The sequence below is a fragment of the Syngnathoides biaculeatus genome, chromosome 7 (genome assembly GCF_019802595.1).
Source record: "Syngnathoides biaculeatus isolate LvHL_M chromosome 7, ASM1980259v1, whole genome shotgun sequence".
Taxonomy (NCBI): Eukaryota; Metazoa; Chordata; class Actinopteri; order Syngnathiformes; family Syngnathidae; genus Syngnathoides; species Syngnathoides biaculeatus.
In genome coordinates, this window is record NC_084646.1 from 11,670,591 (window position 1) to 11,685,178 (window position 14,588).

General features: G+C 56.4%; 3 protein-coding genes across 8 annotated transcripts; 1 reads left to right on the forward strand and 2 right to left on the reverse strand.

Moving 5' to 3' along the window:
* The first annotated feature begins 62 nt into the window (after positions 1–62).
* Positions 63–6,550, forward strand: serpinc1 (serpin peptidase inhibitor, clade C (antithrombin), member 1). Of its 5 annotated transcripts, none has more exons than XM_061824959.1 (7): positions 63–196; positions 2,487–2,554; positions 2,631–2,846; positions 3,294–3,431; positions 3,882–4,100; positions 4,510–4,684; positions 5,614–6,550. In XM_061824959.1, the coding sequence occupies exons 2-7, from the start codon at positions 2,507–2,509 to the stop codon at positions 5,925–5,927; spliced, it is 1,110 nt and encodes a 369-aa protein (XP_061680943.1). In that variant the 5' UTR covers positions 63–196; positions 2,487–2,506; the 3' UTR covers positions 5,928–6,550. The 5 variants fall into 5 exon arrangements, with proteins under 5 accessions (XP_061680943.1, XP_061680939.1, XP_061680940.1 ...); XM_061824955.1 differs by having other exon boundaries at positions 90–196; positions 2,194–2,554; positions 5,614–6,544; XM_061824956.1 differs by lacking the exon at positions 63–196 and adding an exon at positions 1,401–1,820 and having other exon boundaries at positions 2,194–2,554; positions 5,614–6,544.
* Positions 6,551–6,738: 188 nt separating this feature from the next.
* Positions 6,739–11,455, reverse strand: zbtb37 (zinc finger and BTB domain containing 37). 2 transcript variants are annotated; one of them, XR_009795726.1, is made up of 4 exons: positions 9,865–11,455; positions 9,701–9,800; positions 8,008–9,065; positions 6,739–7,305 (listed from the first exon to the last, which is right to left on the reverse strand). XR_009795726.1 is itself a non-coding variant. In XM_061824960.1 (3 exons), the coding sequence occupies exons 1-3, from the start codon at positions 10,608–10,610 to the stop codon at positions 8,592–8,594; spliced, it is 1,320 nt and encodes a 439-aa protein (XP_061680944.1). In that variant the 5' UTR covers positions 10,611–11,455; the 3' UTR covers positions 6,739–8,591. The 2 variants fall into 2 exon arrangements, 1 of the variants encoding a protein (XP_061680944.1); XM_061824960.1 differs by having other exon boundaries at positions 6,739–9,065.
* A 966-nt stretch (positions 11,456–12,421) lies between these two features.
* s1pr1 (sphingosine-1-phosphate receptor 1) lies at positions 12,422–14,389 on the reverse strand. Its single transcript, XM_061825176.1, has 2 exons — positions 14,163–14,389; positions 12,422–13,946 (listed from the first exon to the last, which is right to left on the reverse strand). The coding sequence occupies exon 2, from the start codon at positions 13,848–13,850 to the stop codon at positions 12,816–12,818; it is 1,035 nt and encodes a 344-aa protein (XP_061681160.1). The 5' UTR covers positions 13,851–13,946; positions 14,163–14,389; the 3' UTR covers positions 12,422–12,815.
* Between the last annotated feature and the right edge of the window lie 199 nt (positions 14,390–14,588).

A 14,588-nucleotide genomic window follows, 5' to 3' on the forward strand; every position in this document is an offset into this window, starting at 1 on the left:
TGCGGGTGAGGCAATCTGAGCAGCGGCAACGAAAACAAAACAAAACCCGCCGAAGAGCCAAACGGAAGCCACTTTGACAATCGCGCTCTCGGCGGGGACGTAGAGAAGAAGACGTCACCTGGCCGCGCCCCTTTTCAGCTGCGTGCCTACGACGACGATGAGCTAGGCGGGTCAACCACGCCGGTGTATTCCGATTGTCAGTGAAAGGCAAGAAAAGGGCCAAAATTTAAAGGATGGCCGAACTTTGTGCTGAGCGCGGTTGCGGTCGCTGCCGCCGCACGTCCTCGACAAAAAAATTTTCCGAAGCAATAACGGATGAACATCGGTTTTTTTTTTCAAATGTTAAGCATTTTCAACACACGCTTTGAGGCTGACACAAAAGTAAAGCTCGCGTAAATCGACAAAGAAATGATCAGTTTACGATTTAATTCCAACGTCAATGCTTTGCCTTTGAGGGGAACGTCTACTTTTCAAACATGGCCGCTCCGTAGACACGTCGTCTCACCGGTGTGCGTGTTCATATCTATGGCGGGCCAATCCGGAAGTAGTGGCGGCCAATGAGACGCCGCGTTGCCGCAGCCCTGACCAATAGTTGCCGCCGCGTCTTCCCGACGGTTTGCAAGTGGAAAGAAGAAGAAAAAAGCGTTCAGCGCTCTGACGGCCGAGCGACAAAAAAAAAAAGCCTCATTTTGGAGAAGAGCCCCGTGGATGTCATTACCTCCTCACGCACGTCCTTTTTCTTAGCCAGATTGGTTGGAAATGTCACACACCGACATGATAATTCGAAAAATCGACTCCCACAGAGTACCAAAGTAATTTCAAATCATAAAATTGTGTGCGCTCTCACCCAAGTCTTGTCTTGTGTCAGGTCAGAAAACACAGGTGGGAGGTGAAGCGTGAAGCCTTTTTTTTTTTTTAGCACCAGATAGGCTTAAATGGAAAAAGACGACACACGCGGCGGCGACCCCGAACGGGACAAGCCGAAAGAAGAAGAAAAAAAACCCTGCATCTGTGTCCCTTTCGGAAATTGTAGGTCAATGTTAGCGTGGAGTGAGTTGTCAAATGCAACAGACGTCTGAAACCAAAGCGAGCAGAGAGCGGCCTGCCGTCGCGCTCGACGACAACAACAAAATGGGAGTGACGTCTCCCGCTCTGTTCAAAACGTCCTGCGCTCATCCACATATTTTCGAGGTTATTACTCCATCATAGATCACCGGCCGACTGGGAAACGTTGAGCTATCGTCATTCATTTTGCACGTTTTGAAAAAAAACAAAAACAAAAAACCACGCCGACCTTTCCCCGCTGCGGTCACGTGACGTCTCCCCCGAGCCGACGTCGTCCCGCTCGCGCTCGGTTGACTCTTCCTCCTCTCGTTTGATGCACAGGAACAGTGGAAATGAAAAAAAGAAGGCGGCCTTACTCGCAGTCTTCTGAACACTGAATTTAGACGCTCAATTTCAGACGGAATTGAATTGTGGCCAGTTGCGTCTCAGGAGACTGGAAACATTTTTTTAGATGGCCAATTTGTTCACATGAAAAAGTTCAACTGAAATGCAGCTAATGAAAATGTCATCACTTTGAAACAACAAGGGCAATTTGACAACATCACATTTTCAGTGGCATTTTTAATTCGCAACGTATTTACTTCCGTACGCCGAAATCTGAAAGCCGTCTACAGAGGTGCCGACGGGACTGTTGCGCCCTCTTCGGCGTCAAACCTTTAAAGGAAAGTGCTGGCGAGGGGAGGGTTCAAAGGTCATGGTGATGTTTGGACACGGCGGGTCACTGAACGGCGGCGCGCGCACAACACACGCGTCAGGTAAGACGTGGACGTGGCGATAAAAACAACTTGATTGTCGCTTCAAACTTTTTGTTAACTTTTATCTCGAGGTGAGTAAAAAAACTTACTTTGAAGTCATTCTCCACTGTTTGGTTGGACAGGTCGAGACTTGTGTGTATTACGCGCGCGTGGGCGTCATTGACTTCTTCAGAAAGTCAGAAGTTTTTGTCCCCAGCAGTCTAACCATCCAGCACCCATTTCTTTCATTCCATCCATTTCCAACCGCTTATCCACGGTCGGTAGCTTTAGCTGGAAATGAGGGACGACCGCACAAGTGCGCGCGCGTCACCTCAACTTCTTAAAGGCGCTTCGCTAAGCTTAAGGTGTTCACCATCAGACTGCCCATCCACAGGATGGGCCCCTCCGATAGGCTGTTTCTTCTCAGCGTCCTCTCGCTGGCGTCGGTTTCCGTCCCCGGGGACCCGTGTGCCTTCAAAGCCAAAGACGTGGCCCCGGAGCCTCGCTGCGTCTACAGAGCGCCCGAGGGCGACGCCCCCGACGACGCCACGGACGAACCGGCCCCGCAGGCCACCAACCCGCGCGTGTGGGAGCTGTCCGCCGCCAACGCGCGCTTCGCGCTGTCGCTGTACCGCCAGGTGGCGTTCGGCCGGACCCCCGACACCAACTTGTTCCTGTCCCCCCTAGGCGTGTCCGTGGCCTTCTCCATGACCAAACTGGCCGCCTGCGGACACACCCTGGAGGAAATCACGAAGGTGGCGGCCGACCGTCGGCGCACTGCTTAGCGCACTGGTTAGCGAGCGAGCACTCACCTCAACCTGGCGCCGGCAGGTGTTGCAGTTGGACTCCGTGTCGGACAAGACCTCAGATCGGGTCCACTTCTACTTCGCCAAGCTCTTGTGTCGCTTGCGCAGGCGAAAAGACGCTAGCGCGCGGCTGCTGGTGGCCAACCGCCTCTTCGGGGATCGGACTCTTCGCTTGGACGCCGCCTACCAGAACGTCAGCCGCCGCGTCTACGGGGCCGACGTGATGGCGCTGGACTTTCGGGTCGGTTCTGCCGCCGCGCATTCTTGGCTTGCTTTGAGTGTCTGGTGGGCGTGGCTCCTTTGGTTGATAATGGTAAAGACGTTTCGAGTTGTAGTCCTTCCTGCAGCTTGTTAATGTCGGCTTGGTCTTCTACGGGCCAACGTCTCCAATGCTGAAACAAACAGACGTCATTTTCAGAAAGTTGATGATTTCAAATGTGAAGCCAGTCAAAAGAAATGCAGCCAGTTGCACAATTTGCATGTGTTGACGCTCACTCGTTCAAAGGCTCGCACTTGTCTTCATGCAGCCGTAACTACAGTAAGGACATGCAAAAAAAAAAAAAAGGAAATTCCGCTTGTCACATCTTTCCCGTTATTGATCAAACGACATAAAAGTGAGCCACAGGCGGTCAGCGACCGGCCCGTCGTCGGTGGCTTTGCGCCCTGATTTGTGTTTGGCGTGCCTCAGGGTGATCCGGAAGCATCCCGCGCCGCCATCAACGCTTGGGTGGCCAACGAGACCAAAAACCACATCCGGGACGCGCTGCCAGCCGGCGCCATCGGCGAGGACGCAGTCCTGGTGCTGGTCAACAGCATCTACTTCAAGGTACCGGCGGGGACGCCGCCCGCACGCAAGTCACTTCGCTTTCTTCTGGCCTAACCCGGCCGGGGGTGGCCGTTTCCTACATCAGCAGTGGGGTTCTTAGTAACATCTTAGTGCCATTATTCTGAAAGGGGCGCGACGATACGACGTCGTCGTGCCAAAAACGTCCCAGGGACCAAAGACCGTCGATCCGGCATAACTGGACTAGCATTAGCACCGCAAACAAGCGCGGCTCGACTTACTCGCGAGGGTTGACGTCGTGTTTTGAGCCGGCCTAGCAGCAAATTGAAGGAAGGAGAAGCCAATTCCTGAATTCGGCGCTGCGTGTTATCCGCAAGAAATAAGCTACACGACGGTCGTCAATGGGCAGGAAAGGAAGGTTCCCCGGAAAAAAGGCCTTGAACGCACCGGAAAGGAGGTGACGAACGCTGACGTGCCGGCGGTGCCCCCCAGGGTCGCTGGCAGAACGAGTTCCACCGGGACGACGTGTACGTCGCCCGCTTCCACGTGGACGCGGGGCGTCGGTGTTCCGTACGGATGATGTACCAGGAGAACAAGTTCCGCTACGCCCGCCTGCCGGAGCGGCGCCTCCGGCTGCTGGAGATGGACTACCGCGGGCGCGACGTCGCCCTCACCCTGCTGCTGCCCGACGAGGGCAACGCGCTGGCGCAGGTACGCGACATTTTCAGCGAGACCAAAGTATTGCTTTGGAGATGGATACGAGACGTTGGCACTAGTGGCTCATTCCAAATCTTTTCTTTTAAGTAGCAAAATGTGCCAGTGGACCTCGGTATACCCGATGCTCGGCACCGGTGGGTTAGCCGATTTTTTTTTTTTTTTTTTTTCTTTGTGGGGGGTGGAGTAAACGCTCATTGGGCCTCAAGTATGCCGTAAAGGACTTTCGGTTATTTGCGGATTTTTGCAGCCAGGAATTGAGCAATCTTGTCACTTTCAAACAAATGTTTTTGTCTTGCTGAAAATGCGCAAAAGCGGATGGATTCACGAGGTCAGATTCGCACATTTGCCCGTGCTGGCGCATTTTAGTCCCGCCCCTGCCGTTCCCCTACCTGTGACGTCACAGGTGGAGGCGGAGCTGGAGCTTCCCACGCTGAACGCGTGGTTGGACAAGATGGCGGAGACGACCGTGTCGGTGCACCTTCCGCGATTCCGCCTGGAGGAGAGTGTCGGCCTCAAGGAGGCGCTCAACGCGCTGGGACTGCGCAGCGTCTTCAGCCCTCAAAACGCCAGCCTGCCAGGTGGGGGCGCCCGCGTACGCACTCGTAGTGGTACCGCGTAGTAGTCGTGCGCGCGCTTGCAGCAGCGCCGTGCGCGTATGCAGCGGCGGTAGCCGCTTGATTGGCATCGGACCCCCGTCGTCGTCACCATTGCGAATGATTCTATCCCGTCAATCAATCGACGGTAAAGACGCCCCCCCCCCCCCCCACTGGATGGCGCTGATCCATTCAATCGGCCCTGGTCATCAAAACGAACCACAGCGGAGGCTCGGGTTCGGAACTTCATGGGTTCCGTGACCCGTTCGGGAGCCGCTGTCGTGTTTCCCATCCAAGCGGATGCGAGGACCTTTGACTGACTTTATTCGGATGCTTCAAAATGAATATTGTGCAAAATCGAGGGTTACGGTAAACGTCTCGGACCCATTTTGATCGAGGGCCACGTTGTCGTTTCAATTTCCCTCAGAGCACCGTTACGACAGCATACAGCATACGTCTTCATATTTTCTCTTCCATATACAGTACGCAGCAAATTGAGGGTTTTCAAATCAGAAGAAAAAATGTTACCGTAAAAAGGGGATTGGTTTCAGAAAAAAATAACCGGATTGTTTATTACACATGGCAATTTTGAATCTGAGTTCAGCTTTTAGCAAGAATCACGGAAGTTGATGCACATGATCTCTTTTTCAGGGCCACATCCGGCCCCCCCGGGTCTTGACTACTGTTCCCGCCTCTCAGCCGCGATACGCTCAGGGAAAACGTTTTGGGCCGCAAGTCCCTTTTCGGGGTCGGGAAGGCCGATCTCGCGATGCGGTGGCGGGTGGGCTGTCCAAGAAACAAACGTCTGCGGTCGGGAGCCCAAAATAGTCTGAATTGAAAGCGGCTCGTTCCTAAATTGAAATTCGGCGACATTCTGAACGACTGCGTCTCAAAGGTTTTTGCGTCACCTTCAGGTCTCCTGGCGGACGGCGGCGAAGGCGTTTACATCAGCGACGCCTTCCACAAAGCCTTCCTGGAGGTGCGTCACTCATCCGCTCTCCGATCGGTGGCCTCCGAAGGGGCGTGTCCTCTGACCCGTGTGCGCTCGCAGGTGAACGAGCTGGGCAGCGAGGCGTCGGCGTCGTCCGCCGCGGTGGCGTCGGGGAGATCCATCGATTTGGACGCCGAAGTCTTTGCGGCCGATCGGCCGTTCCTGCTCCTGATCCGGGAGACGGCGCTCGACGCCGTCCTCTTCGTGGGCCGCGTGGCGCGCCCCTGCCAATCCTGAAGCGCGGCTCCGCCACGTCTGCGACTTGGAAACGAGAAGACAAACGCTTCACTGGTGTCGAAATTCACTTTTCATCTGATTCATCTTCACGTACTAGCGAGCTACTACTTGAAAGAATGTCCTGTTATTCGATAAAGAGATAGAAATGAAAAATGTGGTTTTTCATTCGTTTTGTCGCCCGATCATTGGTTGCAGCCCGCCCAACTGTGACGTCGACCCGGGTGCTGACGGCACGTGTTGCAATGTAGGAAATCCAGGAAGGGAAAAAATAAGGATTCGTAAAACTAATCCAGCGCGAAGACTAAGGCAAGATAAAGTCAGGCCGTCCGGATGTGTCGAGGACCTCTCCGATATTTGTCTGGATCCAATCCCGAAAAACGATTCATTTCAAACTAAAAGAACTTGGCTTTTTTTTTTTTTTTCTTCTTTTGATCCTTTGACGCTGACAACAACAAAGATGTGAATCACGGGCAGCGCATTTGAGCTCTGTCCTCTCCTTTTTATTCCTACAAAAGGAAAAGTTGCATTTTTGAAATGTGTTCAAAGCATTAATATTTTCCAAACCGCTTATCCTCACGGGGTTCGGGGGATTGCCGGCGCCTATCTATGCAAACGACTCTAAATTGCCTTTATGTGCCCTGCCCTGCTGCGATTGGCTGGCAATCAGTTGTGGGTGCGGCCCGAACATAGCTGCGATTCTGTAACATGTTGAAAGAAAAAATGGATTTGGAAAGCGTTAATACGAGCTGATTAAAATGCTTGGCCCAAGTAGGAACTGGGGAAAAAAAACAAAAAACGCTGATCGGCATTTTCAGTCAAATCTCTTTTATTTGTTGCACGTAAGTTTTTTTGACACTTAGGCTCCGCCCTCAACAAAGTTTGAAATAAAAAGTTGAAAGCCCGACAAGGGTGTCCGACGGGGGTCGGAGGCCGATCGAGCGAGGTACCAAAACTAGCCCGAGACCGGGCTGAAAGGACTAGACTAGGCGAGACTGGATTGGAAGAGACTGAAAGGGATAAGAACGGAATCAAATGGACTAGAAAGGGCAAAGGTCAATCAGGTGACGACTAGACCGAGACCGGTGAAAGGACTAGACTAGACCAGACCGGACGAGAACAGGCTGAGATTAGATTGGACCGGGAGTAGGTGGCGTGCGGGGACCGGATCGGGATCGAGGACCCACGCGTGTGAGGTAAGTCGTCAGGAGGTGGCGGGCCAGCGGGCGGGCCTTGCGTGCGTGGCTCGGCCAATCAGCTTGAGGTGATGTGGTTCTGTACGAGTGAGGTTTCTTTGCTTAAGCGCTCTGCTACGTGTGCAAGTCCGGTCCCGCCCACCTGCCCGGTCCACATGATAGACTCTAGGGAGCCCAGAACCTGTCTTCGTATTCCAAAAAAAAAAAAAATTGGTGACACTTGTTATAGCCAACAAGTCCTAAGCGGTCCCAAAAGGGGAACTAAACCCAAAAAAGGTTTCAAATGGAAACAAGCATGTGGCAACGTTACTCAAAAACGCTACTTGGATTAAATTCATATTGCGTTTGTGGAGGGGGGTGGTGGTGGTGGGGGGACTTCATAAACATAGGGGGGGCACTCGGGGGCAACGGAGCGCCAGTCGGGGGCCACCTGCTGCGGGGGACCGTCAGGCTCAGCCGTGACCCGCAAGGTCAGGTCTGGACCTGTTCCTAGTTGGCTTGGATCCATTTGAGGAAGCCGGCCCGCTTTATGCAGACAGGATCTCACGTGTCAGTAAGAAGTGAAACTGCGGCAGCGGCAAAGCTCATTTTTGCCTCCTCAACCGCTTCATTCTTTTAGCGTATTAAATTTAGCAACGGCGGGACGCAGACGCCGACGAGCCGGTCGGGATTCCGCTCGACGACGCGTAGCCCGTCGACTCGCGATGGTTTTGAATAGAACTGCGTCATCGCGAAGCCATAAGCGCTAAACTTATTTTGGAGAAGATTGAAGGAAGCAGCAGCTGAAAATGAAGATGACGTGCACATCTCAAGACGAAAAGAAGGTTTTGACAGCTCGGGTTTGGGTTTAGTTCCCTTTTCGCTTCCAATGAGATTCAAAGAGTCACCTTAAGGTCTGTGAAGCGCTCGAGTGGCTTGGCGGCCATCTTTGCTTTGGGTTGCCAGAAGGATGACGTTAGGTAGCTCTGTTAGCATTGTATAGTAGCTGTTAGCTGGGAAAACTAGCAAGAACGGAAGCAAGCTAGCTGTCCGCAAGCCGGGGCCAACGTAGCCCACGAGCATTGGCCGACGTCGCCGAGGTGAGGACGTTATTTTGAGCCTAGTGCAGGAACTTGGCCTCGTGATATTGGACCACCGGGTGTCCCGAGTGGCGACGAGAGGTAACTGCATGAGGTCGGCTTCGGTCCGTTGAGACCCGAACTCAACGACGGCGGTCCCGAGGTATGCGATTAGCACGGATGCTGAGAGAGGGGCCATCTTTTCCCGCCTCCACGCTGGATTGTCGGGAGGCAGACAGGAAGGACGCCGTTAGCCGAAAAATGTTTTCATCGCGCGGACCGGGACGCTCGGCAGGCGTCGTCCCGGGCGACGTCGGCTTTTACGCCGACGGGGCCCCGCGGCAGAGGAGGATGCGCGGGGCCCCTGGCCCGTCGCCGCCCTGGGATTCCTCCCGGGCGGCGTGACCTTCGGGTCAGTCGGGCCCCGTGGTGGAGACGGACGCGTGAGGGCCCTCCCCGGACGCCGCCCCGGCGCTCTCGGGGTCGTCTCGGCCCGGCGAGGCCCCCCTGGCGCTGAGCGAGGCCGTGGTGGTCTCGGGCGAGGCGCTCTGGGCGTGGTGACCCGGGTGGTTCTTGCGCAAGTGCTGATTGAGGATGGCCTGGAAGGGGAAGCTCTTGGCGCACAGGCGGCAGGTGAAGGGTTTGTTGCCCGTGTGTTTGCGGATGTGGTACTCCAGCTGGTCCTTGCGGGTGTACTTCTTCCCGCACAGGCGGCACACGAACGGCGTGATGCCCATGTGCAGGCGCATGTGGCGGTCCAGACTTCCTTTCTGGTTGAAGGACTTGCAGCAGTAGATGCAGGTCAGGCGCGGGTTGTAGCGGAACCAGCGCTCGCCCACCGGGTCCCTGGCGTAATCCTCGTACCCCGCCGAGGCCGCCTCCTCCACCTGGTACCCACACAAACGTGGCGTCAGTCGCAAGTGGCGTATTCGGACGATTGCTCTGTTACGCGTTCAAAGTTCTGTCATTTCACGATTGTTGCCCCAAAAAAAAAAAAAAAAAAAAAAAAAAAAAAAGCAGGTGTACCACCACTGGCAGATTCCTAGTAGGCGTTCTCGCAAAGTATTCTGGAGCGGCTCCAACAGCCAGAATTTGTTGCCGATTCTGAATGTGCAAAAAAAGCCCGATATAAAAGTATTGCTTTGGCGCCATCTTGTTGCATTTTGAAGCCTTGGAAGGGAGGAGTTTCCCGTCAAGAGACACTTTCCAATTTTGCATTTAGGACGGGAAAAGTTGAAATAAAAAAAAAAAAATGCTTTTTTTTTTTTTTTTAGGGCAAAATTTTCAATTGAACGGGCGACGAGAAGTGACGTCAAGTTGTCAGTTCCTCCGAGACGACAAAAAGTCCAAACTGCGTCGATGTGAGCCGAACCCTTTTAGGAATGAATTTTTCTTTTTTAGAGAGCAGCACAATGAAATCGTTTGACGCTCGACATTGACCAGAAATTGGACGTCAGTGCACGTGTCGAGCGATACGCCAGGCGAGGTTAAAGGTCATGATATTTTCGCCGCGTCACGTGACCTGGGAGTTGGCGTGCCGTCGGTCTTCGCTTCTGCTCGGAGATTCGCTTTTGGCTCTTTGGCGGTCGGCGAGGACGACGACGCCGCCTGCCGGGCTCCACCTGCCGGGCGACCACACGCGCGCGTCAACACGTGAGCGGCGACGGTCCCGACGGCGTCGCTCACCTGTCGGCGTCGCCGACGGCGGGCCTCGCTCCGCCGAAGGTCTCGGGCGCGACGCGCCCCGAGCGGTCGGCGCCCCCGTCGGCCGGGCCCGACGGATCCCGGTCGCCGTCCGCCTGGATCCGGCGCTCCTCCCGCTCGGTCTTGACGGCGATCCCGTCGGCGCCTTCGTCCGCCTCGCCGGCGCTCTCCACGTACCACCGACCGGCCCGGTCCACACGGAGGACGGGTTCTCGAGAGGCGGCCTCCGGGCCGCGCGGGTCCTCTCCCCGGCCGGGCGCCTCGGCGCGGCGGGCCGAGCCGACCGGCGCCTCCAGGCCGCGGGGGCGCGGCGCCGCCTCTCGGTCCGGGTCGGCCAGGCTGATCTTGAGGTGGATCCCCTCCAGGATGCGCGTGCAGCGGTCGATGACTTCCTGCATCTGCAGGAAGCTGGCGGCCGTCAGGTAGCTGATGATGTCGCGCAGCTGCAGGCGCAGGCGGCCCGTGTAGCAGAACCCCAGGAGCTGTTCGAAGACGGACGCGTTGCGGATCACCGTCAGGGATACGGTGCTCATCTGGCTCAGGGACATGTGGTCCCGGAAGTACGGCGAGCTGGCGGCCAGGACCACCTTGTGGGCCCGGAAACTCTGACCCTGAACGTGTACCACGATGTCACACAGCCGCCCCTGGACCCGGAGCTGGTTCAGGTGGGACAGGACCGAATTACTGAAGTCCGGTACGTCCAGCTGGATGCTGCCCGAGCGCTCCATGACAACGCAAATGCGCCCCGAGAGGGTTTCCTACCAGGAGCGGGCGTCGATCGGAATGGGCGCCAAGCGCATCACCCGGCGAAAGGGGGCCGCGTTCCTTGTCCCCCTGTACGGTGACCCCAGAATTGAAAGAGACCTTTAAAGGTTTTGCATTTGACGGCCAAAAATGCTTGCGTTTTTTTTGGGCGCCCGATCCTTGTGAGGATGAGCGGCTCAGACAATGGATGGATCGATGTTTCCAAGGCCTCAAAATAACGGTGAGAACTGAGGAATCCGGAACCAAGCACGAATTGGTGAGCTTTCACCTTGGGGGATTTGGACTCGCCAAGTTCTCGAGGACTCGTCGTCTGATGACGTCACGACAACGCTTCGAGGCCGTCACATCGCTTCCCAGCACGCTTTTCGGGCTCGGTCCAAAATCTAGCCTGGGGGCCTCCGGCCGCTGTGTGACGTCACAGGCGAGGTCTCTCCGTCAGGTCCGGCGGGTGGAGGCCACACAAGCATCACAGCGAGCTAGCGGGTCTTAGTGGACCGTCGGACCTCATGTCACATTACCGGGCGGGACGGCGGCCCGGCTCGGCTCGGCTCGGCCCGGCTCGGCCCGGCTCGGCCCGGCTCGGCCCGGCCCGTCCCGGCTCGGCCCGGCTCTCCTCGTGCTCCAGAGCCCCGGAGGCGGTCGCGATGGCGTCAAGGCCGATCAAGAGACTCTCCGTTCGGCCTCCGGTCCGCCTGCAGCCGCTGCGCCGCCGCCATTCGGTGTTCTGCCTTCAGGTTCGGTTCGGAGTCTGCGGGCCGCGGCGGCTCGTCGTCACCTCCTCACTCCCGGACGAAGGAATGAAGGAAGAAAAGGGAGGCGCGGGGCATGCCGGGACTTGGAGTCCACGCGACGGAAGGCAACCTAGCTCACTTGCGCCACCTCGTGGGGTAGAGATGGTTGTCTTTTTTCCTCTCCTTTTTTTCGCGTCGTTATCCATCCATCCTTCCATTTTCTTTGCCGCTTATCCTACTACTCATCCCTCCATCCTCCGGATTAGGAGAAGCGCGACAGAAGATGAGTGAATGTCTTTTCGTTCATACTTTGGACTGGAAATGAGGGAATTGAGATTTGTTTGTTTTGCTGTTTTTGCTGCTGAGGAGGTTAAAGACGCCCATCCAAATGTGAAAGAGCTCACAAGGTCTCCAAGGTGACTCTCAGAGCGAAGACCAGGATGAGCTCCATCCTTCAGGTGGTCTTTCGCCACGAACTCTTCCAGGTCCTTCTCGGGGGTCCGGAGGAGTTCTGACCGGAAAGTGCCAACATGAGCCTGCGAACCAGAAGCTGAACACCAAGACCGACGACTTCAGTGCCAAATGTTGAAATACTTTCTTCTTCCCTCCATGCGTGCAGTCATTCCGGTCTAAGTCGATATCGGACTGCTTTTCCTCGTCGTCGCGAATGCCGGTCGGTCCACACCATCCGCGTATGCGCGGTTCCGCCGACCCGGTCACCGCGAAGGTCAGACGATGCGCAGACACCCAACTTGTTTTCCATTTGTGTTTTTATTTCAGAGCACGAGCGATCCCTGTGGCGGCGGGTCGCCAAGGCGACGGTCACCCCACGTCGACGAGAAAAACTCCAAAGTTCGCCGACAAACGACCAAAAATGGGAACGTCCTGAAGAAAAAGGTTGAAGACCGACCGATAAAACGACAAGAAAAGTCAAGTTTGGCAAAACCACGTCGACGCAAAACGTCCCCGAAAGGCTCGAAAAACCTTTTCAAAGGAGGTGGAAAGTGGGCGCGGCCTGACAGCCGGGGGGGGGGGGGGGGGGGGGGGCCGTTGGCAAAGTTCATCACTGAAAAATGGAATCGTTGTCGACGTCATGCAAGTATTTACGCTTGAGGCCATTTTGAAGCGCACACAAGTGTCAGGATCCTTCTTCTTGCCACAAATCGGAAGGCCGTCAAACACGCGGATGAATTTGTTGCAACTGCGCGAGGACGGTGTGAAAACCCAAATGAAAGGGTGACGTTAAAATATGATGTTTTTCAAAAGCAACAGCCGTTTAATGACACGTGATGTGACGGGTTACATTTTCTAACTCCGTGACGTCATCTCATTACAAGTAATTAGTTAGTAGCCGACAGCGGCGGGGGGCGGGGCTAAGGTCAGTCCGAGTCACGTTGCCTACGCGAGAACCGGCCCCAGGGCGCCTGGGCACCCCCTTCAGGACGAGGGAGCGGCGCGGCCCCCCTCCCCGTCGGGGCGCGACGAGTTCTCCGACCTGCCGCGGCTGAACTCGGCGGTGGCGGGCGGGCGGCCCGGAGCGCACGGCAGCGTCTCCAGGAAGGCGCGGCGCATCTCGTTGCTGGTCAGCGTATAGATGAGCGGGTTGGTCGCCGAGTTGAGGACGGCCAGCGCCAGGAACCACTCGGCCCGGTAGAGGACGGCGCAGCCGTGCGCCCGGCAGGCGGCGTCCAGCAGCAGCAGCACGAAGAGCGGCGCCCAGCAGGCGATGAAGCAGCTCAGGACCACCACCACGGTCCGCAGCAGCGCCATGGAGCGCTCGCAGCTCTTGCCGCCGTTGGGCGCCTTGCGGAAGACCAGACGGCGGCTGCGGGCGCGCACCAGGGTGTAGATGCGGGCGTAGAGCGCCACGATGGCCATCAGGATGACGCTGAAGACGGTGGTGCAGAACAGGATGTAGGTCTTGTGGTAGAGCGGCAGCACGGTGGAGCAGCGGTCGAGCCGGCCGACGCAGTTCCAGCCCATGAGGGGCAGCCCCCCCAGGAGGGCCGCCACCATCCACACGGCGCTGATGAGAGGGAAGACGCGGCTGGCCCGGCCCCCGTCGTGGACCTTCATCTTCAGCATGGTGAGGTGGCGCTCCACGGCGATGGCCAGCAGGCTGAAGACGGACGCCGCCAGGGCCACGAACATGGAGCCCTCGCGCAGGAACCACTGGGTGGGCGTCAGCTTGTACGTGTTGGCGCCCGACAGCAGGATGTTGGCGGCGTACACCACGCCCGCCAGGAGGTCCGACAGCGCCAGGTTGCCCAGGAAGTAGAACATGGGCTTGTGGAACTTCTTGGTCCTCCAGATGGTGGCCAGGACCAGCAGGTTCTCCAGGACGATGAGGCAGCAGACCGCCAGGAAGACCGCCGAGTCGGCCTTCAGGCCGGACCCCCCGTCCCACTTGCGGAGCTTGCCCGTGTGGTTGTAGTGCCTGGCGATCAGGTCCGAGTGGGCGGGGTCAGCCATGGCCCTCCCCACCTGAAGCGACGGCGCGCCGGCTCGCCTTCACCGCATCGCGGAGAGATGAACTACCAAATTAGTCCTTCGCCCTTCATCGAAGCCCTTTCGACAGAAACAAAAGATGAGAGATGAGCGGGTTCGTCTCTTTTTCAAATTTCAGACTTTCAGTGCTGGAGGAACCCTAATCCCCAAAATGCTTTGCAAATGCAAAAATTGGCCTTTGCGCAATTCGTGGGCAAAAAGCCACCGGACGAAAGTTTGCCAAAGCAAAGTCGCCTCGTTCGGGTTTGGGTTAAAACGACCAGAAGTTTCTTTTACCTTTGACTTGGCGCTCCCGAGGAAAGTCGCAGCAGCAGCCTCGGCAGCCTCGCGGCTCGGCACGGGCACGCGCACGAGCACGCGCCGCGCCGAGGAAGAGGAGGAAGGAGGAAGATGTCGCCTCAGCCTCGTGACAAAAATTGAATGCATTTTTCGGGAAAGACCAAATGGGATCGCGCGATGACGTCATCGCGCCCTGGCGCAACTTTTCCGCGCGGTCACCAAAAAAAAAAACCCCCCCAAAAAAAAACAATAACAATAATAAGAATAAGAATAAGAATAAGAAGAATTTTGACAGCCCCGAGATGGCGCGCGAGCTAACCTTTACGCTCGGTTTGCCGGGGGTTCGGGGGCGCATTGTGGCGAACAAAAGGCCCTTTCCCGAGTCCACATAGCTGAGCGTCACCATGGCAACCAGTGGAGAGG